Source organism: Sapajus apella, unplaced genomic scaffold (genome assembly GCF_009761245.1).
Source record: "Sapajus apella isolate SASKATOON/1434 unplaced genomic scaffold, GSC_monkey_1.0 scaffold13, whole genome shotgun sequence".
Lineage (NCBI taxonomy): Eukaryota > Metazoa > Chordata > Mammalia > Primates > Cebidae > Sapajus > Sapajus apella.
Window position 1 is genome coordinate 32509331 of NW_022436953.1, and position 26993 is coordinate 32536323.

A 26993-nucleotide genomic window follows, 5' to 3' on the forward strand; every position below is an offset into this window, starting at 1 on the left:
CGACGGTCCAAATTGTGGAAGTCCTAGGCATGTGGGTCTCCGACATCATCATCCCATCCTGCAGATTCGAAGTTTGAGTTAGACAGGACACTGGTTTCCTTCCACGGGATACTGAGGCCTCTGCCCAGGTGTCCCTTGGGTTCCAGTGTGCAGTTTCAGGGAAGAAAGGCCAGGAATCCTGTTTCTGGGACAGGCCCTGTTTTACGCAGCTGTGAACCTTGTGCTTGGGTGTAGCAGGCGTTTTTTTCTGTTTCTGGCCGGAAATGCAGCACAGCACATGTCTAGCCAGAGCAGATTCTGTGATTTGCCCGGAGAGAGCTTGCGCACACATTGTCACCCCGTCTCTGGTGGTCGTGGATGCGGCCTCCTAGACCCCTCTCCCTGTCCCTGCCCTTGACCTGCCTGGAATCCGTGTTCTCCCTTGTTTCTCTGACTTGCATCCCAGGACCTGACCCTCACTGCTCCAGGAGCTGCCAAGGCAGCCTCATCTCAAACCCAGGTCCTCTTCCTGCGGGTGACCTGGCCGCCACGTTCTGTTCTCACACCCTGTGCTGCTTCCAGCGCCAGCGCCTCTCCTGTGTGCCCTGCCTGGCTCAGTCTCTCCTCCCCTCCTCCTCTCCACCCAGAAAACTCTAACACTATCCCTCCTATCCCAGCACCTCCCTTCCTGGACTCCCCAGGCCATCAGACCCCTTGATACAGGTGCTCATTAACCCTGGAGTTCTCCTTCTGAATTTCTATCTCAACTATCATTGCATGATTCATGTAATTAGGTCTTTTGTTCAACACATATTTGCTGAGAACTTGTGGGTGCCAGGCATTGTTATTCTAAATGCCAGGGATACAGCAGTAGATCAGTGAAGACTACTCTGGGCTGAAGAAAACAGGAATTCCTCAGAACACAGCCTTTTGAAACAAGCTCAACTTTCCCGTTCTCACACAGGGAGAAGCCTAGCCAGCCATGGACAGCTGCAGTGTAGAGAGGCTCACAGTGTTGGGGCCTGGTCTCTCAAGGCTCTTGGCCTTTTCCTCATGATCCCTAGGTGGTTGCCACAACTCCAGCCATCACATCTGCCATGTCAAGGAAGGAAGGGTAGAGGATGGTGCCATCTGACTTTAGAAAAAGTATACAAAAACAAGACCTCTCTCGGGCGTCCCCTCACTCACTGGCTACAAGTGTGACACATTTGCTGCCTGCGTTGGGGCTTCCATTCTAGTGAAGGCGACACAGCAAATAAACAAAACGTCGCAACTGGGAAGTAAGGCAGAGAAAGAAGGGGTGGAGGTGGTGACTCTTTTCAGCGGCTTCTCTGAGAAGGTGACGTCTGAGCATGGTTGTGAGTGAGGTGACAGTGGCCACTGTGCAGGCTGAGGAGACAGCGGTAGCACAGAGGCCCTGAAGTAAGAGTGAGACTGGAGTGTGAGGGGCGGTGAGGTGTGTGATGGGGTCATGGGGACTAAGACCGTAGAGGGAGGCGTGGCCCAGATGAGGTTGGAACCGTTTGGGCTAGAGGTCCCCAAATTTTTTGGCACCAGGGACCAGTTTCGTGGAAGACAGTTTTTCCACGGATGGGGGTGGGGGGATGGTTTTGGGATGACACTGTGGCATCTCAGATCATCACGCATTAGATTCTCCTAAGGAGTGCACAACCCAGATCCCTCACATGCGCCGTTCACAGGAGGGCTCACACTCCTGGGAGAACGCATGCTGCGGCCGATGTGACAGTAACCCTTGTGCACCCGCTGCTCACCTCCGGTTGTGTGGCGCCTTTCCTAACCGGCCACGGACTGGACCCCTGGTTGAGGCTGTATCAGCAGGGAGTGTTTTCTCATTGTAATGGAAATGAAGGGCAGATGTGATCTGATCTGCTTGTGTGTCTTCATTTTATTCGAATCTTTATTTTTTTAACTCAGAATTTTTTCACACCTCAGTTTTCATTGTGTTCAGAAAAGCATTAGCCATCATTTGTTTTGCGTAGACGACATGGAGAGATCACAGTAAGTGGAGAATGTTTGACGTTGTTTTTCTACTTCACATCAACAATGCAACACATTAGCTTTTTTTTTGTTTATTATGCTAAACCGTGTCTTTACAATTTTGGGTACTCTTTATTTCTTTGTATAACTCTGTTTTCTTTTTCCTTTTTTTTTTTTTTCCTTTCTGGTTTTCAGTGGGGACAGGGTCTGTTACCCAGGCTGGAGTGCAGTGGCACTGGCATGGCTCACTGCAGCCTCAACCTCCTGGGCTCAAACGATCCTCCTGCCTCAGCCTCCCATGTAGCTGGGATGACAGGTGCACGTCTCCAGCCTGGCTACTTTTTTTAAAATTTTTTAGTAGAGCTGGGGTTTGGCCACATTGCCAGACTTGCCGTGAACTCCTGGGCTTAAGTGATCCTCCTGCCTCAGCCCGCCAGAGTCCTGGGAATACAGGTGTGAGCCACCATGACTGGTCCAGCTTGGATGTTAATAGTTTTTTTTTCCTTACAAAGTCAACTCATACTAACTATGGAAAACTGAGAAAATGGGAGGCATGCTCTTAGTGGGAAGTTCCAGCTCCTCATTATGTTCAGGTGAAGTGAGGCAGGGCATTATTTTGATCCGATTTAGGTTGTAAGTATTCAGGTTCTGAGGAATTCACTTCCTCATGCTTCACATACCTAAATAATCAGCCGATTGGGTGTGGACAGGAGCTGGAATCTGTTGCTCATTTGGAAGTCAGATTCTGAACGCGTTAATGATTGCAGTTATAAACTGCTTGCCCGTTTTTGGTTCTTGGCTTGATTTGGATGGAGCTGACCTGGTCCCCCCCAACTCCCTGCTTTGTGATTGGTTCAGTGTGTTCCTGTGGCTTCAGGTCATGCTTGCTGGGCAGGGATGTTGGTTCCTAGGGCTTGAGGCCAGCCTGCCCTTTGGATGAGAGGCCCGTGCCATGATGCTCGTCATGGGGATAGCACTGCAGGGCTCAGTCGGGTGTGCCAGAGCTTTGGGGTCCCTTGGGCCAGCAACTAGGGTCCTTGGGCACTACCTGGATGGAGGTGCTGTCTGGGGTACAGAGTTGGTCATTCCAGGGCAGGCGGTTCCCTTGGCCACACCAGGCCTGGCCGGAAGCCTTCTCCACCTCATTCCCAGCTGCTGACCTCCCAGGTTTGGCATCTTATGGTTGGGGCCAGCCCCTGATAACCTTGAGGACTCTTCTCCCCATGAGACTGTCGGGGCCATGCTGCCTGTAGCCCTCCACGGCCCTGTTCTTTCCTCCAGGTGGGGCAAATTCCCCCATGATCCTCCATTAACTTGCTAAGATTCACCCCCAGTGGCCTGCCCAGGCTCTTACCCTTCTCCCTGGCCCTGTCTCTGCACACTCCAATGTCTTCCCTCTTGGCTGATGCCTGGATTGGGGGTGAATTCGAGGTGTGGTTTGTGCAGAATGGTGCAGCAGCCCTTCCAGCCCCTCTGGGTGTATAGTGCCCAAAGCCGTGGCTGTGTCCGTCTCAGGTTGGACCCTCAGGGGGCACTGTCAGGTGGAGGGGTCAGGGGTCTTACTAATGAGGAAATAGAAGCTTAGAAGAGGAGTGGGCACCTAGTGTCTGACCAGTCCCCCGATGGGCTGCGCCCCAGCCAGAATGTCTGCGGTGCACCTGCAGGCACGGACCCGGGCAAACCTTCCTCTCCCGGGCCGTCCCTTCATGCAGCTATTTGGACACAGGCACTTAGTTGTTGGCAGCTTCAGTGCCAGAGCTCAGCTCCTGCCTGGGATTTGAATCGGGAGCAAGTCCCATGGAGGCAGAGCAGCCAAGAATCAACGGTGGCCATAGCCACCACATCCTGTTTCCAGGGGCAACGGTGGCAGCAGTGCCAGCTGCCATGCCTGCTGTCCCTGGTTGCCACACGGATGTTTCCTGAAGCTTGATTTTGCCTGTGATTGGAACGTGGCCAGTTCTGGTTCCTACTATTTTCTGAGCGTGCTCCTCCAGCCTTCCCAGAAGTTCTTGAAGTTGTGGAATAGCCTTTCCATAAATGGCATTTGTGCTTAAATTAGCCAGTGTCAGTTTCTGACACCTTCCGTTAAGAGTGCCGCCTGAGGCAGGTGCTCAGGGCTGGTCATGCTCCCCACCTGAGTCCGCAGCTCTGAGCCCAGGCCTCCTGACTCCGACAGCCTTCAGCCCTGCCCAAACCGGGGTGACAGAGCAGCAAACGTGGCTCCGTGGAGAACCACATTTGAGAGAGCTAAACTTAAGCTGGGTTCTTCACTGCACGTCTGCTGGCAGCTTTAACCCACCACCGTGCAGGGTAAGCATCAGATTTCTCACATTGCCTCTAGAGCCCTGTTGTCTGAGCAGTATCTTTAGTGAACACGCTTTGGGAAATGCTGTCATGAACACTTGGCCTGGATGGTGGTCACCCTGGTAATTCAGTTCCACATGTATTTTCTGAGCCCTTGCGTGTGTGACACGTGCCGTCTTCAGGGGCCTTCAGCACAGGCACCAAGAAGCAGTGGCCTGGGGTGGCGGGAGATGTCTGCAGGGGCCGGGCTAAGGCTGGGGCCAAGATTGTGTCTCTGAGAGACAATGGAGGTGGGCGAAGGGGAGGCAGTCACTTTGGAAGAATGGGCAGGATGGCGATGCTTCAAATGAGACTTGCGGGAAGGGGCACCGTGCTCCAGGGGATGAGATTGGAGGCAAAGGGGGTTGGGCTAAAATGTTGATCATGGTTGGAATAACAGTGACCCCCAAATCCTACAGAGCCTTTGGGGAGCCTGGGCTTTGCATATGTTCCCTCTAATCTCGTGCTGACCTTGGGATTCGGTATAATTTATCCTACAGACAGCACCAAGAGTGATTTTCTCACAGCAACAGGACAGGGGGTGGGAGGCCATGATTTGCACCCCCGTCTTTATCTGGCCCCTGCCACTTGCTAAGTGGAAGGCAGGTGGCTCCTTCCACGGGGTTCTCTTTGCTCTCTCAGGAAGCCTGTTTTTTATCCTTGAGGCACAGGGAGGCTGCAGGGTAGGATGCTGAAGGAGCATGGTGTGGGCAGAGAGCCTCTCTGATGGGGCATGGTTTCCAGCACCTCCCATGTCCATATCCTGGGACACTCGAATGGTATCCGGTTCAAATCCCTGTCAATCTACACAGAAAAAGGGAGGTTATACAGGCGGCTCTGGAGTCTGATGGTTTAGAATCAAATCTTGAGGGTACTGGTCCTACAAAACACTTGTGTGGTTTGGGGTCCACTGCCCGGTGCTGGTCCCTTTAAGGAACATAAATGCATCCCTCTCTCCTGGTTTTTAGAAAGGCAGACGAGAGCCAAAGTGTGGCCTTAGAGGCATGTGGAAGACACAGAAGGGGCAGATCAGCTGGGGTGCTGGTGGAGGGTTTCACAGGACAGGAGACCAGGCAGGGGTGCCCAGTGGACAGGCTGGGAGTGACGTTCAGTGAAGGCGCAGAGATTTGAGATGCATGCAGGATTCAGGCCTGCTCCGGTGCAGGGACAGAGCGAGAAGCTGAGTCCCCACGCTGAAGCTGGTGAGCTGCCCTTAGAGAGGTCAGCAGCCTTTTCTCTAGAGACCTGGAGAGTCAGTATTCTGGGCTTGCAGGGCCACAATGCCTCTGTCACAACTGCTCACCTCTGCCGCTGCAGCACGGAAGCAGCAGGAGACTGTGTGTCAACAAAACACAAGTGTGTCTCAGTAAAACTTTATTTACAAAGACAGGTGCCTTGAGTCAGATTTGCCCTGCAGGCTCTAGATTGTTGCCCTCGCCCCCCACCCCAGCCCCTTGGTGAAGGGAGTCATTGCTTTGTTGTTGTCCATGAGCTTTGAAGGCTGATGTTTGGGTTGGAGTGGGAAGAGCCCAGCTGTGATGGGAGCCCTGAGGGCGGCCTTCCTGCATAGCCAAGAGCTGCTGTGAGTCTCCCTGGTAAGATGTGGCAATGGGAGGACACAGCTAAAATAGCAAGACCCAGTGCCTAAGGAGGCGCAACAGGGTGGGTCACTGGAGCCCAGGAGTTCAAGACTGCAGTGAGCTAGGATTGCACCACTGCTCTCCAGCCTGGGCGGCAGAGCGAGACCCCGTCTCTAAAAAAAAAAAAAAAAAAAAAAAGAGAGAGAGAGAGAGAAATGTACATGTGTAAAGCTAGCCTATAGATGTGTTCCCCTGTATTCCCCAGGCTGCATTCTTTAGCCCCCTAAGCAGCTGGAACTACAGGTGTGTGACATCACACCCAGCTAATTTTTAATTCCTTTTGGACAGGATCTTGCTACGTTGCCCAGCCTGGATTCAACTCCTGAATTCAAGTGGTCCTCCTGTCTCAGCCTTCCAAAGTGTTGGGAATACAGGTGTGAGCCACTGCGCCCAGCCTTGTACATCTCTTTAAATGTAAATTAAATGTGCTTTCCACAGCATTCGGAAATCCCCCAGCATCACACATCCTCTCTGGGCTGGCTCCTGACACAGGTGCCGTGTTGTAGGTACTCATTTGAATCTCTGTTTCTGTAAGTCACTTCATACATGCTTCATTCTAAAATGTACATTATTCCAAATATTGAACAGTTTGTCATGGATTTCATTGTCTGTGGTAGTTGTTTTACTAATTGTTTCAGTAAAGCAAAGTTAGCTTAGTTGTGGGTATTATTTAACAGGGGCTCTTACCAGCTCAGCTTCCTTCAGTGATGCGTTGGCTAAAGATGAATGAGAAGAATCAGGAGAGAGTGATTTTAGGAAATAAAAGGAGACTGTAGTATTGGTTGGCTGCTCTAGGTAATTGTGGTAATTTTCTGTCTGGGATCCCAGTAACCGTATTGTAAAAATGATGCATCATATAATTCGTAAAGTGAGGCGAATTTGGAATACATTTTGGAATACATTTTGTGTCTTAAATAACCAGTACTTCCGCTGTGTTTTATATACGACCAGCCTCTTCTGTATACACTTGGTCTTATCAGTTGTTTCTGTTTAGGTTCTTGGAAAAATGGACAAGACCTGTGAAATGAAACGCACCACGCTGGACAGCCCTTTGGGGAAGCTGGAGCTGTCTGGGTGTGAGCAGGGTCTGCACGAAATCAGCTTCCTGGGCGAGGGGACGCCCGCAGCTGAGTGAGTATGAGCCGCGCGATCCCGTGTGCGACACGGCGGACGCAGCCGAGGAGTCTGCGATAACCCCTTGTTTTCCGTCATCACAGGGTCCCCCTTGTTTTCCGTCATCACAGGGTCCCGCTAGCCTTACACCCCCAACCGCGCCAGCAGCCCTCTCTCAAGTCAGTGTGCTGCCATCGCTCCTGGCTTTGCAGCCTCCCTGTGCGTGGCCCAGGAACCCTCTGCCTCCAGTGAACACAGGGCCATACCCTTCATACCCTTTCCTTAGTAGCACCAAGGTGTTTGATTAATGTGTGCGTTTACAGAGGAATTCGTTAGTGATGAGCATTGAACATTTTGTTTCTTCAACAGATGTCTCTGGAAATTTAGAGACAGGGAGAGATGCAGGATTAATCTTGATTTAAAAAATGAAATCCAGACCAGCGTTCCCCGTTCCGCCAGAGTCTGCCAGGTGACTAGGACTGCTTGATGTTCTGGAATCCCTTAACCAGGAGCGCCACTCACCTTCTTAGAGCCTGGTCAGACCCTTGGCGCAGGTGTGGCTGAGGACGGCCCTGCCAGGGGAGGGGCCTGGTAGCCCCTTTTCAGCGTGACTTTAGGGTACTGTCATTTCTCGGAGTGTACGTGTTCCTCTTTTTGTGAATGGCTCCCACTATATTTCTCTAATTGTAAAAACATAAAAAACGCAAAGCACTCCTTAATGGTTTGCTTTGAAATGTAACATTAAATTTCCTCCATTCATTCTATTAAAATTGTAGGTCTTGTTATTTCTGACAGAAGAAGAAGAAAAAAAAAAAAAACAGCCACTCCTATGCTTGGTGTTCTAACTGGCTAATAAACACAATGCCAAGAACATTAGATAAAGAAAATACATAAGAAACATAAAAATGGATTTTAATGGACCCCTGTCAGAGACAGCCATAATGAGCACAAGTGCAGTCGTAAATATCAGCACTCGCCTCCGCTGTCGGGATCTTTCCTGGAGAGCTGCACGTTACAATCAATATAGTCCTTTTCAGACCAAAAAATAAGCAAACCTTTGAACTATGTGAATATACTCTTTTCAATTTCTATGAGAACCATCTGGCTGTAGTGTTCAGAAAATCACAGGCACCAAATAATTTGTAGGGGAAAATGTCATTTTGCCTTTTTAGCATGTAGTTGCACAATAAATCATAGAAATTATGTGTTGGGTTTTTTTTTTTTTCTTTTGGGGAAAAAGTAAAGGTACAAAGTGAATTTGGGGAAGAAAAAGGAAAACAAAAAAAAAGCATTATAAAATATTCGTCAAATGCCCGTTGTGGACTGTGCGAAGAGGATGAAGGGGCCTCATTTTGAATTTCTACTTTATGGACTTCCTGAATCAAGATAGGATCAGGTTCAGGTGTAAAAACAGCCCTGAAATAATGCTAAATCCTGAATACGATCTGCTTGATTGCTCTCGTGAAGACATACCTGTAGACAGACCATGGGCACTGGGGCTGGTGCCTTCATGGCCCCTGGGAACTTGGCTCCTCTGAGCTTTCCTCTTGGGGTCTCCAGACGCTGGTCCCTGCCCTGGTGCTTCAGGCCAGCTGCTGGGCCCGAGCCACGGGTAGGGGAGAAAGAAAGGAGGGCGTGTCATGTATGGGCTAAAGTTAGGTGTCCTGTGAGTAAGGAAGGAGTGGGATTTGGGGGCAACCAGCAGTATTTCTGTGTGTACTTAATTTTGGTGGGGGGAGCATTTGAAAGTTTGAGAATAGTATAAAAAGCTATATGAATACTCAGAATTAAATTTAACATTTTATCATTTTTTTAGGTAAAAATTACATAGCAGATGTTAGTTTCAAGTGTACAATTCAATGACTTTTGACAAAGGTATACAACCATATAACCACCACCCACGATATAGAACATTCAAGATATAGAACATTCCAGAAGGTTCCTTGGTGTCCCCTTAAGTCAGTCCTCTTTGTGGATTCTTGTTGCCATTTCTCCTGAGTAAATTCCTGGGTGTGGAATTGCTGGGTTGGATGGCAAATGTATGTTTAGCTTTACAGGAAATTGCCAAAACTTTCTCCAGAGCTGTATCATCTTAAATTTCCCCAGCAATGTATGAGTTTCAGTTACTCCACATTCTTGGTAGCACTTGGTGGTGTCAGTTTTTCAAATTTTAGGCATTCTGGCTGGCATGAAGTGTTATCTCATTGTGGTTCTAATTTGCACTTTGCCGATGACTTATCCTGATGAAGTCTTAGTCATTCCTGTGTCTTCTTCGTGAAATATCTACTCAAGTCTTTTTTGCCCATTTTAAAAATTCTTTTATTTTTTGAGACTGAGTTTTGCTTTTTCGCCCAGGCTGGAGTGCAGTGGTGCCATCTTGGTTCACTGCAACCTTTGCCTCCCAGGTTCGAGAGATTCTCCTGCTTCAGCCTCCTGAGTAGCTGGGAGTGTGCCACCACACCTGGCTAATTTTTGTATTTTTAGTAGGAGAGGGGGTTTCACCATGTTGGTCAGGCTGATCTCGAACTCCTGACCTCATGATCCACCTGCCTCGGCCTCCCAAAGTGCTGGGGTTACAGGCGTGAGCCACCACGCCCAGTCGCTTTTTGCCCATTTTACAATTGGAGCTTTCTTGTTTGTGTTTTTGTTATTGATTTGTGGTTCCGGACATGAGTCTCTTGTCAGATGTATGTATTCTGATTATTTTCTTGCAAGTTGGAGGCCTGCTTTTCTGTTTCTCTAATCGTGTCTTTTGATGAGTAGAGGTTTTTAATTTTGAACAAGTCCATTATGTCTTTTTTCCCTTTATGTTTAACACTTTTCGTGTTCTAAGAAATATTTGCCTACTGTAATTTCTGAAATATAGTCTCCTGTAATTCTTTTAAAAGCTTTGTCTTTTTTTATGTTTAGATACGTGATCCATTTTGAATTACCTTTTTGTGAGGTCCAGAGTTTTTTTTCCCTGTAGCTGTTTAGTTGTTTTAGTATCATTTGTTGGAGGAAAAAAAAAAAATGTCTCCTTTCTTCATTGAATTACCTTGGTGCCTTTGTCAGAAGTCAGTTGCCCAAGGGTGCTTGAGTCTGCTTCTGGTTGCTCTGTCTTGTTCAGCTGACCTTTGCCTGTTCTATGCCTGTTGCATACTGGCTTGGCTAGGTAACTTTGTGATACGTCTTGATGTCAGGTAGCATGAGTCCGTGAGTCCTCTAAATTTATTTATTTTTAAATTGTGTGGCTTCTACGTCTCTTAAGTTTGCATATTAAGGTGTCAATTTCTGCATCCGTTCTTTTTGGGATATTGATGGAGAGTTCACTGAATCTGGGTGTCAGTTCGGGGAGGGTTGACATCCTAATGTGGAAGTTTGCAGTTCCCGGCTCTGGCGGGCGTCTGCGTTTGTTCGGGTCCTCTCATTGTCCTTGGCAGCAGTGCTGGGTGGTTTCTCAGCCTGGAGGTTTTGCACATCAGGCAAACTCCAATTCTAAATACTTTGTTCTTGATGGTATTCTCAATTAGATTGAAAGTTTTTAACCTTTTAATTTGTTGTTGCTTGTGTTTAACAACTAACTTGTGTGTTGATCTTATATTATGGGTTCTTGACTCAATTCATGTATTTGTTCCAGAGTTGTTTTGCGATTGCTTAGGATTCTGTATTAAAATTTCTGATGTCTAGGAATAAAGACAATATGCTTCTTCCTTTCTGATTTTTATGCTTTTAATTTCTTCTATTGCACTGTCCAGAACCCTCTAGTATGACTTCAGTAAATGTGGTGACAGTGGGTGTCCTTCCCTGGTTTCTGGTTTGGGAGAGCTTGCAGGATTCCACCAGTGAGGGCTCGCTGCCCATGTTGGGTTTCAGAGGGTCTTCCTCACTGTGTAGAATTTCATCAAAGGATTTCATGTATGTTGACATAGTCATGTGATCTTTCTCCTTGGTAGAATAAATTTTTAAAATTTTAAACCAGGTGTACACTTTTATTTTCGTAACGTCTTTGTCGTGTTTTGGAATGAGGGTCATTCTGATGATGAATTAGTTTGGAAGCATTCCCTCTTCTATTTTCTGGAAGAGTAAGTGTTGGATTGGTGTTACTTTATCCCCAGTTGTGGGATGAATGCACCTTGGATGCCATCTGAGTCTGGTGTCAGAAGCTTTTTGTGAAGCTTCCTTGTTTAATAGGATTGGGTGCTGCCTTCACCCATCTCAGGATGCTCTCCCCCTGGAGCTGTTTGTGCTCCGCATGGCTGCTGCCCTCTGGTTGCCACGTGACAGTGGCTGCCGGGATTTGGGGCAGCATCCTGCTGGCTCTGGCCCTCGCCCTCACCCTACTCCAAGTGCCTGTGAATCCCAGGGTGGTCCTTGCTTCCTCTGAAGTGGTGTTTCTTTAGTGGATAAATTGCAGGTTGACCACTGGGTCTTCTTCAGTGATGCTGCATCTGTGCTTCTGTACAAAGTGTGATTCGCGCTCCCCAGGTGAGTCCAGTGACCTGTGTGTGGCTTCGCACGGCGACCAGGACTTCCTGTGTAGTTCCCTTCCTCACTCCCTCACTTCCTGCGCAGTTAGCTTTCCCTCCTTAAAAACAAGTGTGAGGAACACATCGGTTGGGAAAGTGGTGTATTTTCCAAAAGTGAAGCAGCAGAAGATGCTTTTAAGTTAGTTTTATGACTGCCTGACAATATCAGGTTTCCGTGAGTGCCATCCCGTCCGAGAGCACGTGGCCTTTGCGAGAGCAGAGTGGCTCCCCGGTGCCATCTTGTCGTGGCTGCAAAGCTCCGACCTCGCCAGACCCCTGCTGTGCCCAAAGTCTAATGAGAGGGGCCAGGCTGTATGTGTTTATTGTTCTAATGTTATTTTGGGGCTTGTTTAGTTTTCTATAATACTGATTGCAGTATTTGATTACTTGAAAAAATGGACCATATCACCCTGGGTCATACTTAGATTGCAAAAATAGCAGCAGTCGGACTTCTACATCTGGGGTGCTGGGGGAGCAGCCGAGGCCTGCCTTTCACTTGCCAACGGCTTACCCTTGTTTTCTATTCTTTTATTCCTTTCACATAAGCCTTTTCAGAAAAGTATCATGTAATACTGAAAAAGCGGATAGAGCCCAACCAAACGAAAGCACTGTAAAGCACTTTGTATTTGGAAAATGTGAGGACTGTACACAGGCTGTCTTCTACTGCAGAGGTTTTCCTGTCCTCACGGTGGGGATCCATCGCCAGGCATCTGGCCCCAGCCAGCTCTTGGGTTGAGGCTGGGTAGAGAATGCATGTTGGGCCTGACTCTCTTCTGTACACCTGGCTACCTGGACAGATGGGGCCTCCTGTCACCGGCTACGCTGGCCTGGCCCTACCCCCTCTGGGACAGGAGAATGCGTCCTGCAGGGCCTCTGTGTTGAAGAAAGGAGGAGAGTTGTCTGATGGCATCGGATGCCCTGTGAGGTTCTGCCCTCAGAGCGCACGCCATGGAAAGCGTGACGATGCCCTTGCACTTCCCCAGAGGACAGCTGCAGCAGGAAGTGGCCTGGCTCTGCCTCTTTCTGCGAATCTCTAGGTATGTTCAGGAACGCAGCCGACCCTCAGCGCTGCACGGGGGCCTCCCGGCTGGCTGGGAACGCGCGTCTGGCACGGCCGTGCTGCCGGTCATCCCCCCGCTCCTCCGCGCAGGGCGGTCTGGCCGTTGCCAGTCCGAAGGTTGCGCGAGATCTGTGGGCCACGGGAACCTTCCTGGGAACTTCATTTTTTCTGACAGATTGGAGAATTAATACAGACGCTTGCAGCATTCACGTTATTATAATTGATCTTTCAAGGAGGAGAAGAAACTGTTCTTAAGGACAAACACTTAGAGAAGCACTCTCGGTAAAAATAACGTCCAAAAAATCGCGCTCTGTAGGACTTTCACCTGCGGCAAGTTTAGCTGTCTCACTGCTTTTCCTCAGTGTCGTGGAATAATGATTTGTGTTGTATGTGCTTAAAAAATGTAATTCTTTTACTTTACAGAGTGTTCCTTAAGGAGGTCTCTTGAGTCAAATAAGCATGTTTCTGTGAGGAAAACTTGCCAGGCACCCCTTGGCTTCATAGAAATCGCCTGTTTTCTAAAAACAAGTGCCGGAATGCCCTGGCGAGCCTGGAACCCCTCATCTCGCCCCTGCCGGCTCCACGATTCCACGTCGGCGAGGCCTGTCCATGCTGACGGATGTTGCCTCCCGCTTCTGCCTGAGAGGGGTAAATGATCAGTGGTGGATAGGGAGTTACTCCTGTGACTTATGTTATCAATAACACAAATTGTGCATATACTTCACCCTATGCTAAACATTTATAGCACAGTGTCCTTTAGAAGCCAGACAATGGCCTCGTCTTTCAGGTTGATGGCTAAAAAGACAAGACAGGGAGCCAAGTTGTTTCCTTTCAGTCTGCAGATCCTTGCGATGGATTCTCCTGTTCTGGGGGGGCTGACTGCTGGTCCCCCCGACACAGTGCTGCACGTGGGGCCTGCAGAGGTGTTGGTGCAGCCCGTGGAGGGGGCAGCTCTTGGACCTTAGTAAGTTAACAGGAAGCAGCATAATATACTTTTAAGTGAATGTATGGCATGAAAGCCCTACCGTTGCATGCTAGGAGATGGGCCGTGCCCGCTGAGCCTTCTGAGTCGTGAATGATGAGGTTTGCTGTGCTCCCCTGATTAGCAGCTGAAAGGGCAGGTCAGAGCCCCTCTGCAGCACTACGGAGAATCCCAGGCTGTGCAGTACTGGCCCATCCACCGCAGGACAATGCTTCCTGACCACAGAAGAGCTTGGCGCGTGATTCATTGTGAAATTGTTGTATGGTTTCTGATCTAGAAAATCAGACCCTAACAGTGCACAGCCTTACCAGCTTCCATCCTCTTGACGTTTTCTCCCCCCAGCTGGTTCTGTGCTGACCTGGGGGCAGAATAGATGGTGGTGGCAGGCAGGTGGACAATATTTAAACAGGTGTCACTGAGATTTAGAAACCTTATGTTCTGGACTCATCTAAGGAAGAAAGCAACGTAAAAGTTTTATTTCTGTCAATTTTGTAACCGTATCACAGACAGAGACGGCCAGCGTGCTTCGTGCGTCCGCGAGTCAGAAGCAAACCTGTTCCTTTAGCTTTAAGTCTGCCAGGATCCTCTTGGAAGAAAGAAAAGAGTGGTTGAATGACAGCTACAAGTATGTGAGTTCAGAATGCAAACCCAACTGTCAGAGCAAAAGATGGTTTAGGTTTCCAACATTTCGAGCAAAAGACTTACTTTAGAGTAACAGGTAAATTGGTAAATTGGTTAACTCTAAGCAGAGAGAGGTGGATGTTAAATAGCAGGTTAAAATAAAAGCCCTTAAATCCGCTGCTTTTAACAATAAGTTTCCATGTAAGAGGCGTTGGGCTTCTCTTCTGTGTGGCTGTTGGTGAAGGGAGGGCCATGTTTCCAGGGAGATCGTGCACCTCTCTCCTTTCCGTGGCCACAGAGAGCCTTTCCCTACTTTCATGAGGAGGAAACATGGAACTTGGCATGATCCAGTTCTCATCAAGAATTACATCGTGTGGCATGCGGGCTGGGGAGGAAAATATCCCGGAAGTGCCAGCCACTGGATAGGTACGTGGCTGCCATAGCCAGCATCAGCATCTGTTCAGGTTTCAGGAAGCAGGTCACTTCCTGACTCAAATCCCTGGTATTTCCAGGTTGTCTGGAGACTGCGGCTTTCACCCTCAGAAAGGCCCCAGCATTGCCGTGGGCCCAGGTTAGAGGCTTGCACAAAATCCTGTCTGCGATTCATAATCTTGCAACAGCCACCTCTGATGGGATTAGCCAGGATGACAGTGCCCTTTCTCTATGGCTCTGGCGCCCTGCAGAGTTGGGCCCTGGTCCTCACTGCCCTGCTGCATGGACGGGCCACGCCCTCCTCCTGATCAGTATCTGTTATGAAGGGTCTGGCCCTGCGGACCCTTGCCCCTGCCCCGGCGCCAGCCCCATGTCTTTGCTGGGCTTTCATTGCCTGCCACTCAGTGGCCTCACCTCATTGCAGTTTACTGCTTCTAGTTAGTTGTGGTCTTGAAAAATTGGTGAATGGGCTTGTCCACATTGTATGACAAATGAGGTTAAATGAACCCCTGTGAGAAACATGAAGTGTGGGGTGTCTGGCAGTATCACTTAATAGCATCTCGGAGGGCATTTCCATCTCCTACTGGAGTCTCTGCTTCTCCTGGAAGAGGCGGCGTGGCCAGGGGTCAGGCAGATGTCAGGGACATAGGGACATGGGGATGTGGAGGGACTGACATGTGTGGGACATGTGTCTGCCTGGCCTGGTGGGAGGAGGCGTCCTTCCATCATTGCACTGCATCCTTGGGACCCCTCCATGAAGCTGTTGGCAACAGTGACCATTTATCAATAAGAGAAGTGGAGACGGGGTGAAGGACGGTGGGTTACAGGGTCCTGGGGAAGATGGGGGCGGGGTGGGGGGTGAAGAAGTGGGTCTTCCCTCTACTTAGCTGAACTTGCGCTAGAGACGGCCACTCTGAGGCTGACCTTTGTTCTCCTGTGAAATCCTCTGTGACTCTTGCCTGCAGTTAGGCGGAGCCTCTGAGACCATCCTGATCGGGATTTGGACACTGGGAACATCAGTCAGTGTTGTCCTGGGGGCCTGAGTCCAGCATCTTAAAAGTAGCGTCCTCCAGTTAATGTCGGATTTGGAGGTTCAGCCTCAGCACTTACCGCTGTGGGGGTGAAGAGGCCAGGAGGATTTGTCCTCGTGAGAGCACTCGCGCAGCACATGTGGAGCCGTTGTAGAGTTACAGCATGAGCTCACATACGTGCTGGTATTAAAGCCCGCTCCGTGATGTGCTGTTTTAGCGGAGAAAAGGCTGAGATGAAACACGCACGGCGGCGGCGGCTACTCAGGGCCACGTCTGTGGACACCATCCTCAGGACACTGTGACATCTCGGGACAGCCTCCCTCTCCTTTAGCAAAACATAACCGTATGGCCTCTGAGACCATCGGCACACGCCTCTCATACTCTGGAATTTGATTTCCAGAATGATTTTTTATTCTTCTTATATCTTTAAGTAATGTTTTCTGATATTTAAACTGCAACTAATGAATAGTTTTCAGTTTTTGTTTTAAAAGTGTTCATGTCATTTAAGCTCTAAACTCTCAAAACATACTTGGTTTGTTAAATGTAAAATTGTATCAGTAATTAGATCAGCTCCTCGATATTAATGTACAGGGTACCTCTTGCATGCTGATCAGCTCAGAATTTAAATCGAGTTAAAGGTTAAATGAGTTTAATTTTTGAACTGAACTGAAGCATTGTCTTGTGGCAAATTCATCCAGAATTTTTATTTTCAGTTGCTCTACAAGTGATGGAAGTGGGTCTTTTTGTGACAGAAACATTGTGAATACATTTAGGATTCAGTTGGATACTGTCATTTATTGGCTTATTATTTAAACATGCGAGTGCCCTGCTCTGTATCGGAGTAGATGACTGGCCCTGGTGGGCGGGGCAGGGGCAGGAATGCGCAGCCCCACCCGCAGCCCAAGCCCAGCTCAGGGGCAGTCGGGGCAGACAGGGAAATGGCTGTTCCGCACCTCAAGACTGGGGAATTCCTCAAGACAGCAGCTGACACAGGCCCGAGCCTTGGCCACTGGCCACAGCTGAACGGGGCTGACCGAGTTAGGACACCGCTGGGTGGGGAAGCAGCAGGCCCGGCCTCTAGCAGGGTGTAGGGGCATGGAGAGGGGCAGAAGGAGGCAGTGAAGAGGCTGCAGGCCCCCTCTCAGGCATCTGACGGGTGTGACTTCCTCCCAGCGCTAGGGGAGAGATGAGCAAAGAAGAACCTCAGGAAAAGGACTCAGGGGAACAGTTTAATGAGTGGGTGGCCATGAAGAGCTACCAATGGGGACTGAAGAAAAACGAAGAAGGAACAGAGAGAGAATGGAGCCGGGACTGGAAGGAGAGAGGCGGGCATTGTGTCAGGATTGCCCAGAGCTCCCCGGGGAGGAGCACCTCGCCTCTCCGTGGCAGAGCCCAGCGTGGGGCACATAGACTTCAGGTTTTCTTCAGGCCCTGAATGTAAGAATTCCTCGGCACCTGGTCTGCTTTGAGACCGACACGCTGCGTTTGATTAGTTTGACTATGGGATGCCAGCTAAATGCTGTTTGCTTAGCATACGTCTCAACTGGAAATGGTTCCATCACAAAACAAAGTGAATCAAATAGAGCATGGGGATGGCTCAGTGGGGACACAGAGCCAGAGGTGAGTCACCTTCACCCCAGACACCCCACGTTCTAGATGCGTTCTTGGAGCTGTGTGTCAGGGTTGGGGTAGACGGGAGGGAGAGTGTCCTCCCCAGAAACACAGTTGATCACACTGGAGAATTCTTTGTTTCCTTCTGGTAAGGACATTGCTTCAGTTTCCTCTAGACTGGGCCATGCTCTCTAAAAAGAACTGAAATCACAGTTACAAATCAGAGGCAGTTGAGAGGAGTTCTAGCTTTGTTCTGCAAAGTCCTGTCTTGATTTCAGTGTGTCTGTGCAGCCTGCTGGGAGCATTTACCCCCCTCTTCCCTTACATGGTCATCTCTGGTTTCACTGAGGATCCCTCTGAGAACCCCAGTCTCTGTCCATAAACACAGGCGGGAGATTCACCTCCCCGCTTTCATCCCCTACCCCATATGCTCTATACCCACAAAACACACACATGCAAATATTTGTAAGTAGAAAGGCTTGTGGACTGCGTGACCAGTGCACCTGCAGTTTCATGGAGTGCTTCTGGGTCAGCAGTTACTTTAATTTCCGGCATCCGTTGGCAGAATACAAACTCATACTGTGTGCTGGGGGTGGGTGGGGCAGGGGATTACTGTTTTCTTGCAGTAATTGTTCCTGATGGAATCCACGTCACTGCTTTCAAAGCTGCTTTTCCCGTGCCTTCTTCCAGAAGGCTATCCTCCCATCCTTGGTTGGCTGGGGCAGGTGAAGCATTTAGAAAATGCTCTCTTCCAGTAACACGGGGGAGTGTTCACAGCTTCTGGCAGAGCAGCAATCGAAGCATTCAGCTTCTGAAGCAAGCCTTCTACTCCTTCTAGAAGATCCGTGCTGGCCAGGTGGGGCTGGAGAAGGACCAGGCTGAGAGCACAGCTTTGGGAGGTGACACTTGTTCTTGTTCCCAAGAAGCTGATATGTCCTCCGGGGAGGTCTCTCGCCAGGTGAAAGTAGGCACAAGGTCGCCAGGCGAGGGCTTTTTGTGTGTGGAGCATGCACATTCCAGCCACAGAGTTTTCTGCCAGGGTGTTTAGACAAGCTAAAAGTGGAATGTAAACAGTTTTAGAAGGATGCAATTATCAGGAGAAACATGTTTTTAAGACTTCACCCATAGTAATAGGAAAACACAAGGTTTGAGGTGTGCTGACTCCTTCCTTTGTTTATCTCTCAAATGGAAAAATGTGCATGTATGGTGTGTATAAGTGGGTGTGTACTTACGTTATGAGACATTCTAGAAATTTCTGTCCTTTAATATTCCTGCCACTAAAAATATATGCTCCTGAAACTAGGGAAAAAGAAACTGTCTATCATTCTTCTAAATTATTACAGAGGCCCCAAAAGTAGCCTTCCCCAAATAGTGGTTTTCCCTGTCTAAAAACCACCTGGAGAAATACTGGGCTTTCTGCTCCTTTATCCTGTTCAGTGGCTCCGATTGGAAGAGTTATTGTACAACCTAGCGCTGCTTTTATTAAAAAGAAAACTAGACCACTTATTTCCTTCAAAGTTTTTGGTGTGTTTAAATCTTCCCTAGGTAAACAAAACTTTTATTGAAAATAATATTTTGAGACCGTGACACCCTTCTCGTAAGAAGCAGTGCTGAAAGCCCCCTTGTTGGCTGGTCCTACAGGCAGCCTGGTGTCTGCTTGGTCCGTGGGCTGTGCCGGGTGCTGGGGGCAGTGGGGAGAGGCGTCAGTCCCACGTGCAGCTTTCAGGAGGCGCTGTGGAGGCAGATTTGACATGAACGCAGATAAGTACAAGGACCATCAGGACAAAGAGACCCAGGAGACCCGGCCAGGGGAGGAGGCAGAGCCTGGGCAGGCCAGGCAGGTCCTCCAGTTCCAGGCCCTGGGGAGCCTGGGAGGCACAAAGATGGGCTGGATATGGGAGCACTGAGAATGGGGCGGGGCCTGATCTCCCGGCTCTTGACGTTGCCCTGTTGAGGCATTTTCTTTTCTTTTTTTGAGACAGAATCTCATACTGTCGCCCAGGCTGGAGTGCAGTGGTGCGATCTCTACTCACTTCAATGTCCGCCTCCCGGGTTCATGCAATTTTCCTGCCTCAGCCTCCTGAGTAGTGGGATTACAGGCACATGCCACCATGCCCAGCTAATTTTTTGTATTTTTAGTAGCGGTGGGGTTTCACTATGTTGGCCAGGCTGGTGTTGAACTCCTCACCTTGTGATCCACCCGCCTCGGCTTCCCTAAGTTCTGGGATTACAGGTGTGAGGCACCGTGCCGGGCCTGATATGGCATTTTCTATAGTTGATGTCATAAATAGCTGGTTGATTTCTTTGTTAGAATGTGTTTACTTATTAAGTGTGGAAAATACATTGAAGGAAAGACATGTGAGTGTGTTTACCAATTTCAGCGCGTTGACGTCAGTGAATGCCCTGGCTCTGTGGTGCCTGTCGGATGCACCGTGTAGGAGTAAGGATGAGGCTCCTCCCTCCGAACGGCTGATCTGTTTCCTTCAATTCTCCTTCAGTTTTGCAGCCTTTCTCCCCAACTTTATCCGACCATCTCCTGGAGTCTCATATTAAAGGCATAATTAATCATGTGATATCCTCTAGTTTTTTGCATTCGAGTTTTCAAGAGCCCTCCAGATTTTTATTGCCTGCAGATCCATATGCCGTAGACATAATACCGTCAGCAGTAAATTGCCTTCTGGAGAAGAAATTGACAAACAACTTTATAGTTGCATTTTAGCCTTAATATCTGAGGGCTAGAAGCATGTTCAGGGTTTATGAAGTTTCTGAATTTAAAATGTAAGCAATAAAATTGTCCTAAGGTGGGGTCCTCATCTGCATCTATTATTACAAACTCTTAAAGTCACTTTAGCATATAACATGTCAATAGGTGTTTTCTACTTTTTCTCTTTTCATTTTGACAAATTGTGTCCAAGGAAATTAGTTTGCTTGCATGAAACGTCATCTGTGTTTGCAAGCTGGAACAGTTTTGCTGGTTAAGCAGTCCAGAGATGATAAAATTTTTTGTCCGAGTATGACTTTGGTGGTGTGTTTAGAAGAATCATGGCCGCTGCCGGAAGCCCAGAGGAGAGGTCCATTTTAAAGGGTGGCCACTGCACTCAGCCCAAAGCGTTATGGGGATTGTTTGAATTGACAAAACTAAAATTTGTATCATATTTTCTGTTTTTAAAATGCATATACAGTTTATTTACCTGATATGGAGGAGCAGAGTTATAAGCTACAGAGAAATTGTCATCATATACTCTGGATAATAAGTAGGGCCAAACCTGCTGTTTCCATTTTGGTGGATAGTTACCCACTCGGGACAGGAAAATCACAAACTTGTAGCTAGGGAAAGAATCCCTCTGCCTGTATGATAAATGTTGTTTTGACCCAACTATACTGTTTTTTGTGACAAAAACACGTCACGTAAGTGCTCCCACATCCGCCATTTGTTAAGTGTTCAGTTGAGTGACGTTAGGGGGTTGACAGTGCTCCACAGCCATCACCAGCGTCCACCACCAGAGTGTTCTGTGTTTTGATTTTTTTTTTTTTTTTTTTTTTTTTGAGACTGAGTCTCACTCTTTCACCTAGACTGGACTGCAGCGGTGCAGTCTTGGCTCACTGCAACCTGCGCCTCCCAGGCTCAAGCGATTCTCGTGCCTCAGTCTCCCAAGTACCTGGGATTACAGGCGTGCACCACCACACCTGGCTAATTTTTGTATTTTTAGTAGAGACAGGGTTTCACCAAGTTGGCCAGGCTGGTCTCGAACTCCTGACCTCAGGTGATCCACTCTCCTCAGCCTCCCAAAGCGCTGGGATTATAGGCCCGAGCCACTGTGCCTGGCCCCATCTCCAGAACTTTTGTGTCTTGCAAAACTGAAACCAGTACCCATTAAATCCTAACTCCCTATTTCCACTGGCCCATCCCCTGACATCCACCCCATCCTTTCTGTCTTGATGCCAACACACCTTGTTGCCAACACACCTGCCAAGAGAAGGAGTCTCCGGAGATCCCCGAGACCAGAACCCTCTGCGACTTTGGTAGTGCTGTCTTGGCCTGAAGGGCGGGTGAGCCTCCGGGTGCATCTTCCTCGGGACATGGAGCCATTTCAGGTGGGGCTCTGGGCCTCCCCTTCCCCAGCCCCGTTCCCTTTCAGAAGCCCAGGCTCGGAGGTACAGGGCAGCTGCAGAGCCAGAGTGCTCAGACGTTGATGATCAGTGAGAAGGAACTCAAAGAAACAGAACGTTTTATACAAATGTGGGGAGGTGTCATTGGTAAAAACAGGACCCGCGTACATGCAAAGTACATTGCGAGGTAGAGAGACGCTCTGAAGAAAGCCACTGTTCTTACACTCGTGAGCATTTAAAAGATGCTAGGTTAACCATTTGGCTTTTTGCGTTCCGTCACCATCTCCTTTATGTTCTGATTGGACTTCACCAGAGAGAAGGTGGAGGAAGGTTAATAGGTAGGTAGGTAGGGTTGCAGGCCCCAGGTGATAGGTGGGGCAGAGGGAGGGAAGGAGAAGTGACTTCAGGAAGAGCTTCAGCTGCCGCAGGCCAGGGCACCCCCAGGAAGCAGCCCCCTCATGCCGGCCGCTGCCCCGGCAGCCCCCGTTTCCAGATAGACTGGGTTGCTCTTCGTTTTTTGGTGATTTTCGCATAATTTCAAGGATGAGTGTTTTCCATGCTGATGATATGTCTCTGTAAGTTTCTCTGAGACGTTTTCACCTGTGCTGACATTTTACTCTGTCCTTACTTTCTCGTTATTTATTTACCAGACCCCACCATTGGGTGCAGTGATCAAAACCAAAATATCAAACCAGAACCAGAAACTCTTCAGCAGCTCTATGGAACTTGCCTTAGAGCTGGGGGGGTCAGGCATAGCCTGCTGTGCCCAGCCTGCACTCTCCTGAGAAGTGCACCCCTCACTGTCCAAGAGTGACCCCAGGCCATGGGAACCACGCTGAGTACCAAAGGCGAGTCCCCAAGGCATGGACAGGCTCCGTGCTGGCATGTTCAGCTCAGGCTTGCCGGAAGCGGGGCTCAGGCTCTGTCTGTGGGATAATTATCAGAAGCTTGGCAGTCATGAGACCAGTATAAGAAGAACCAAAGGGCAGCTCTCCTCCCGGGGTTATGGGCCAAAAAATAGCTGATTGTTTTAACTGCGGAAACTGACCCACTAAGAGGGATCCGTTGAGAGGCAGACCAGCGGGGCTGCAGACGGCAGTGAGGCCACGGCCGCCCACCCTGACAGCTGAGCGCACCCTCCCTGAACATGTGGGAGGGGCAGGCTCTCCACAAGGGAACCACTGGGCCGTGACTGTGGCCCTCCAACTGCTGGTGGTGCAGACCCACGGGGCCCTCTGTGGCTTGTGCTGTGTCGCCATGATGCCATGTGCCCAGCTGGTGGTGACTCGGTGCATACCTGTGTGACCCCCCCGCCCCAGGCCTGGGACTCCTGCCCCCCAGATGTCAGTGAGAGTGGAAGCTGCCACAGATGTGGGTTTGTGGCTTTCAGAGCCTTTGAAATCACAGTAGAAGTTTGAGTCCTTAGCTAAATTAAGTACACGTTCATGTGATTGTGAATTCTCCGTGAGCACTGGGCCTTGTAGTTTGTCTCTGTACTGATGACAATTCATCACTTTGGTCTTGGTGGAGAATTTTGGGTCTCAGGCATGTCATCTCGTCAGCGGGGGACATGTTTGTCCAGCTGTGAAAGACTGCCTTGCCTGAGTTCCTGAGACTTCGGGGCCACTGATGGCAGGGAGAGGCTGGCCGAGGGCAGGCCCACACAGTTCCCTCCTCCAGTGTCCGTGAGGACAGGCGCCGCTGCCAGAGTCAAGGGCACAGAAGAGGAGGCAGTCCTTCCTTTTCTGACGGCTGCTCTTGCTGTTTTTCCCCACATATGTAACCTTTTAATGTTTTTTCCTGGCTTTTTCATTAATGTATGTAAAAATATTAAAAGCCCTTGTATATTACATGAAAAACTATGTCAGCTGCCCTGCTTTTTTCTATTTATTAAAACTTTTCAAGCAGTAAAAACATTTTACTTGTTAATGAGGGAAAGTAGGAAAATTAATGGCACAGAGCTCGGATCCAGCGCCATGTGTCCTCTTACCCATGCGCAGCCAGCTTCCCACCGCGTGGAGTTTAATTTCTGCGATAGGGTTCAGTAAGCAAATGCAAATAGATTTAATGATTTGCATCAGTAGATCATTTCCCAGTTTAATATCCTCTGATATTTTGGGTCAAGGACTCTTTCTTTGGGAGACGGTACAATTTCTAGAGGTAAAATTATTAATATTAGTGATATTACATTATGTTGAAGTGAGATAAATGTATCATTTTCACAAAGTCAGATTTCTGCGTGACTTTCCTTCATTGTGGTGCAAAGGAAACCCTGGCTGCTGAAGTAGACTCGCGGAGAGTTCCTGGACGCAGGAGCCGTGGAGCCAGGCGACCCTCTCTGGCCCCCAGCACTTTGCGAGCAGTGGTGGTCTTGTCTGTTCACAAGCACATGTGAACCTGTGGACGTGCAGGGCACATGGTCCATTTTCACTGAGTAAGTTCAACAAAGGAGTGAATTAAAATGAGAACTCCATTCAGCAAATGCTGATGGAGCTTTCTGTGTCTGGTCTGCGGCACCATGCTGATGGAGCGACCAGAAACCACGATCTGGCCTCAAGGAGCTTCATCTACTGTGGGAGACAGAGATGGTGGCACGTCGGCCCTGGAGGCAGGAGGAGAGAGTGGTGGAAGTACACAAAAGGCCCCAAAGAGCAGTGGAGCATCAGGGACACTTTCACAGGGAGGAGACCAGGGGTCTTGTTGCCTGCCAGCCCCAAACGTGGCCTCCATTCCTTCTCCCTGTCTCCTCCTGTCAGCCTCCTGGAGAGGCTGAGCACAGGTGCCGGCTCTCCCAGCCTCACTGAGAGGCTCCTGGTAAAGACTTTGCTCCTCTGATACAAAGAACAGCATGAGGAAGACTCTCCTGGCCCCCGAGTCTGTGGACACGGTTGTGTGAACATGATTCCAGGAGCCGGGCAGCCGTTACGTGACCATGAGGGTGTGGGACTGTGGCTGAAAGGCAGCATACTGCCAGTGAGAAAGATGGGAAGCTCAGGGACCTGCTGGCCCTGACGCTGGCGAGGCCTCCTCTGAACACCTGTCCTGTGACCTAATGTACGTCCTCATCACACGCTGCAGCCGTGAACAGCACGCAGGTGATGACCGGTCATATGCACCTGCGGACTTGATGCTCCTTTTAGCAAACACAGCAAATACAAAGGAAATAATCATCAGTTCCATTTCTCAGATAGTCTTTTGGTGTCATTCCTTCAGCTTTTTCATCAGCGTGTTTAAAATCACTTTTGAAGTCTACTTCTTGAGCACTTTTCTTGTTATGAAGTCTTTTAAGCGTGATTTTGAAAGATCTGTGCTTGGTTCTTTGTTAAGGCCTTCTGTTGCATGCTTGTGCGTGGTCGTATTTTAACCATTTCTGTCTTGGTGAACCTTTATGTTTCTGTTTGCAATTACTGGGCTGCAGTAAACATTCTTGGTGAATGCTCTGTGGCCCTGGGTGAGTGTTTCCTGAGCAAACGTGCTTTTTCGCCTTTCTCCCTGGAGCTTTTGTGCCAGTAACACCCCTTTCCCTCTTGCAAGGTGGCGTCTGAAATCAACTGTGACCCTAGGTGGGCCTTCACTCAGTGTTTTCCCAGCCCCTTTGTTCTGGCACTCCACGCCTTCATGCTGAGCAGCAGCTCCGCCGGCCTGCGCTTCCTGCCGTTGTTACCCAGTGGCCCACATTTCAGAAGTGATGTGTGGTGCGAATGCTGTCTCTGGAACAAGACCCCTAACTCCCCTACTTTACAGCAATAAAGTGGACAAATGACTTTACTCCATGCCTCAGTTTCCCCAAGTCTCACATGAGTGCTGTAATAGCATCTAACTACATAGGATTGTTAGACAGTTACATGAGTTGAGCAGCAGGAAACTCTTAGAACAATGCCCACCCCATAGTAAACACTCAATGAATGGTGACTGTTGCTATTGATGAGGATGATGATGGAGCTGTTTCTGCCACTTGCTCAGTTAGCCTCTGTGTGACACCGGCTGCCTCCTCCCCACACCAATGCCCACTTATTTCACAGGCCTCCTGAGATGCCGCTGTCTGAGAGGGGGCTGGTGTGCTCCCAGGCTTGCTTCAGATCCTTTGCTGAGCCTCTCCAGCACTTCGAGCCCGCTCCTTCCAAGTGCTGTTCTCCTGTGCTGTGCTGCCTGCTCTAAGTCCTAGAGAACAGGGACCATGTCTATCTTGCTGCCCATAGTACCCCTCACAGGGCCTAGCCCAGGGGGCACCTTAGAAATTGTAAAGATCCATAGGCCTGGCGTGGTGGCTCATACCTGTAATCCCAGCACTTTGGGAAATCAAGGCAGAAGAATTACTTGAGGCCAGGAGTTTGGGACCAGCCTGGGCAACATAGTGAGATTCTATCTCTACAAAACCTTTAAAAAAAGATTAACCAGGCCTTCTGTAAGGCATCTGCAGTGCCAGCCACACAGGAAGCTGAGGCGGGAGGATCACTTGAGCGCAGGAGTTCAAAGCTGCAGTGAGCTGTGATGATACCACTGCACTCCAGCCCGGGCAGCAGAGTGAGACCCTGTCTCTGAAAAATAGAAATAAAAAATAAAGATTCAGTAACTGAAGGGTTAGGAGAGTAGAATATATATGCTCTTAATAAAGAATGGTGTGATTGTAGATGGGAGGTGAAAGGCAGCACTAATCCAAAGCTTTATTTTCTGCAGCTCCGTCAGAGTCCTGCATGTTTTTCACCCAGTCCCTCACTCGTGTTGGGATTCTCTAGGGCCAGCAGGAACCCTGCAGGGATTCAGGGAACTGAGCGCTGACTGGGCCTTCTCCAAACAGAGCACCCTCCAGGGAGCTGTCGAGGGGCTCTCATGTATCCCCTGCCTCTTCAGAAACCATCATCAGCTGTGAAACGTGGACTTCCACTTGGTTTTGTAGTCTCCCCAGTACAGAGTCCACGGCTTTGGTGGCTGTTGCCTTGGACCCTGATGGTGCTGAGGGATTTGTCGCCATTTGGCCCTCTGCATCTCAGACAAGCAGCACTTTCAGGCTCAGCTCTGTTGGTCTCTGGGTAGCACTTGTCCCCCAAAATTCATGTGTTGAGGTCCTCACCCTCAGGACCTCAGGATGTGACAGTATTTTGGAGACAGGGTCTTTTAAAGAGGGGATTAGGTTAACTCAGGGTCATTAGCGGAACCCCCATCCAGTATAACTGGTGTCCCCATGAGACAGAGGTTACAGCACTTCACACGGGTGACTGTGTGAAGACTCTGGGAGAAGGCTGCCTTCTGCAAGCCACGGAGAGAGCGTCCTGGAGAAAAGCAGCCCTGCCAGCACCTTGGTTCAGGCTTGCAGCACCCAGGCTGTGGGCCTTTGCTATGGGAGCCCTGGCGGAAGAACGCAGCCTTGCCCGTGGGTTTGGTGATGCCGTGCAGTTCAGCTTTACCATCTCATTGCCGGGGGAACGTGCTGCTGTAGAAGGAGTGCCACCATCCAGGCAGCGTTCAGAAACATCCACAGAGCGCCACCATCCAGGCGGCGTTCAGAAACATCCACGGGGCGCCACCATCCAGGCGGCGTTCAGAAACATCCACGGAGCGCCACCA

At 49.4% G+C, this 26993-nt stretch overlaps 1 protein-coding gene across 2 annotated transcripts in view; it reads left to right on the plus strand.

Annotated features, from left to right (window-relative positions):
• Positions 1–26993, plus strand: part of MGMT (O-6-methylguanine-DNA methyltransferase) — a 278524-nt gene that overhangs the window by 59062 nt on the left and 192469 nt on the right. Inside the window, exons 2-3 of one of the 2 annotated variants that reach the window (XM_032282009.1) lie at positions 3054–3058; positions 6955–7091. In XM_032282009.1, the coding sequence (XP_032137900.1) occupies positions 6967–7091 (125 nt within the window). In that variant the 5' untranslated portion in view covers positions 3054–3058; positions 6955–6966. The remainder of the gene's footprint in view (positions 1–3053; positions 3059–6954; positions 7092–26993) is intronic. The other variant, XM_032282008.1, reaches the window with a different exon arrangement.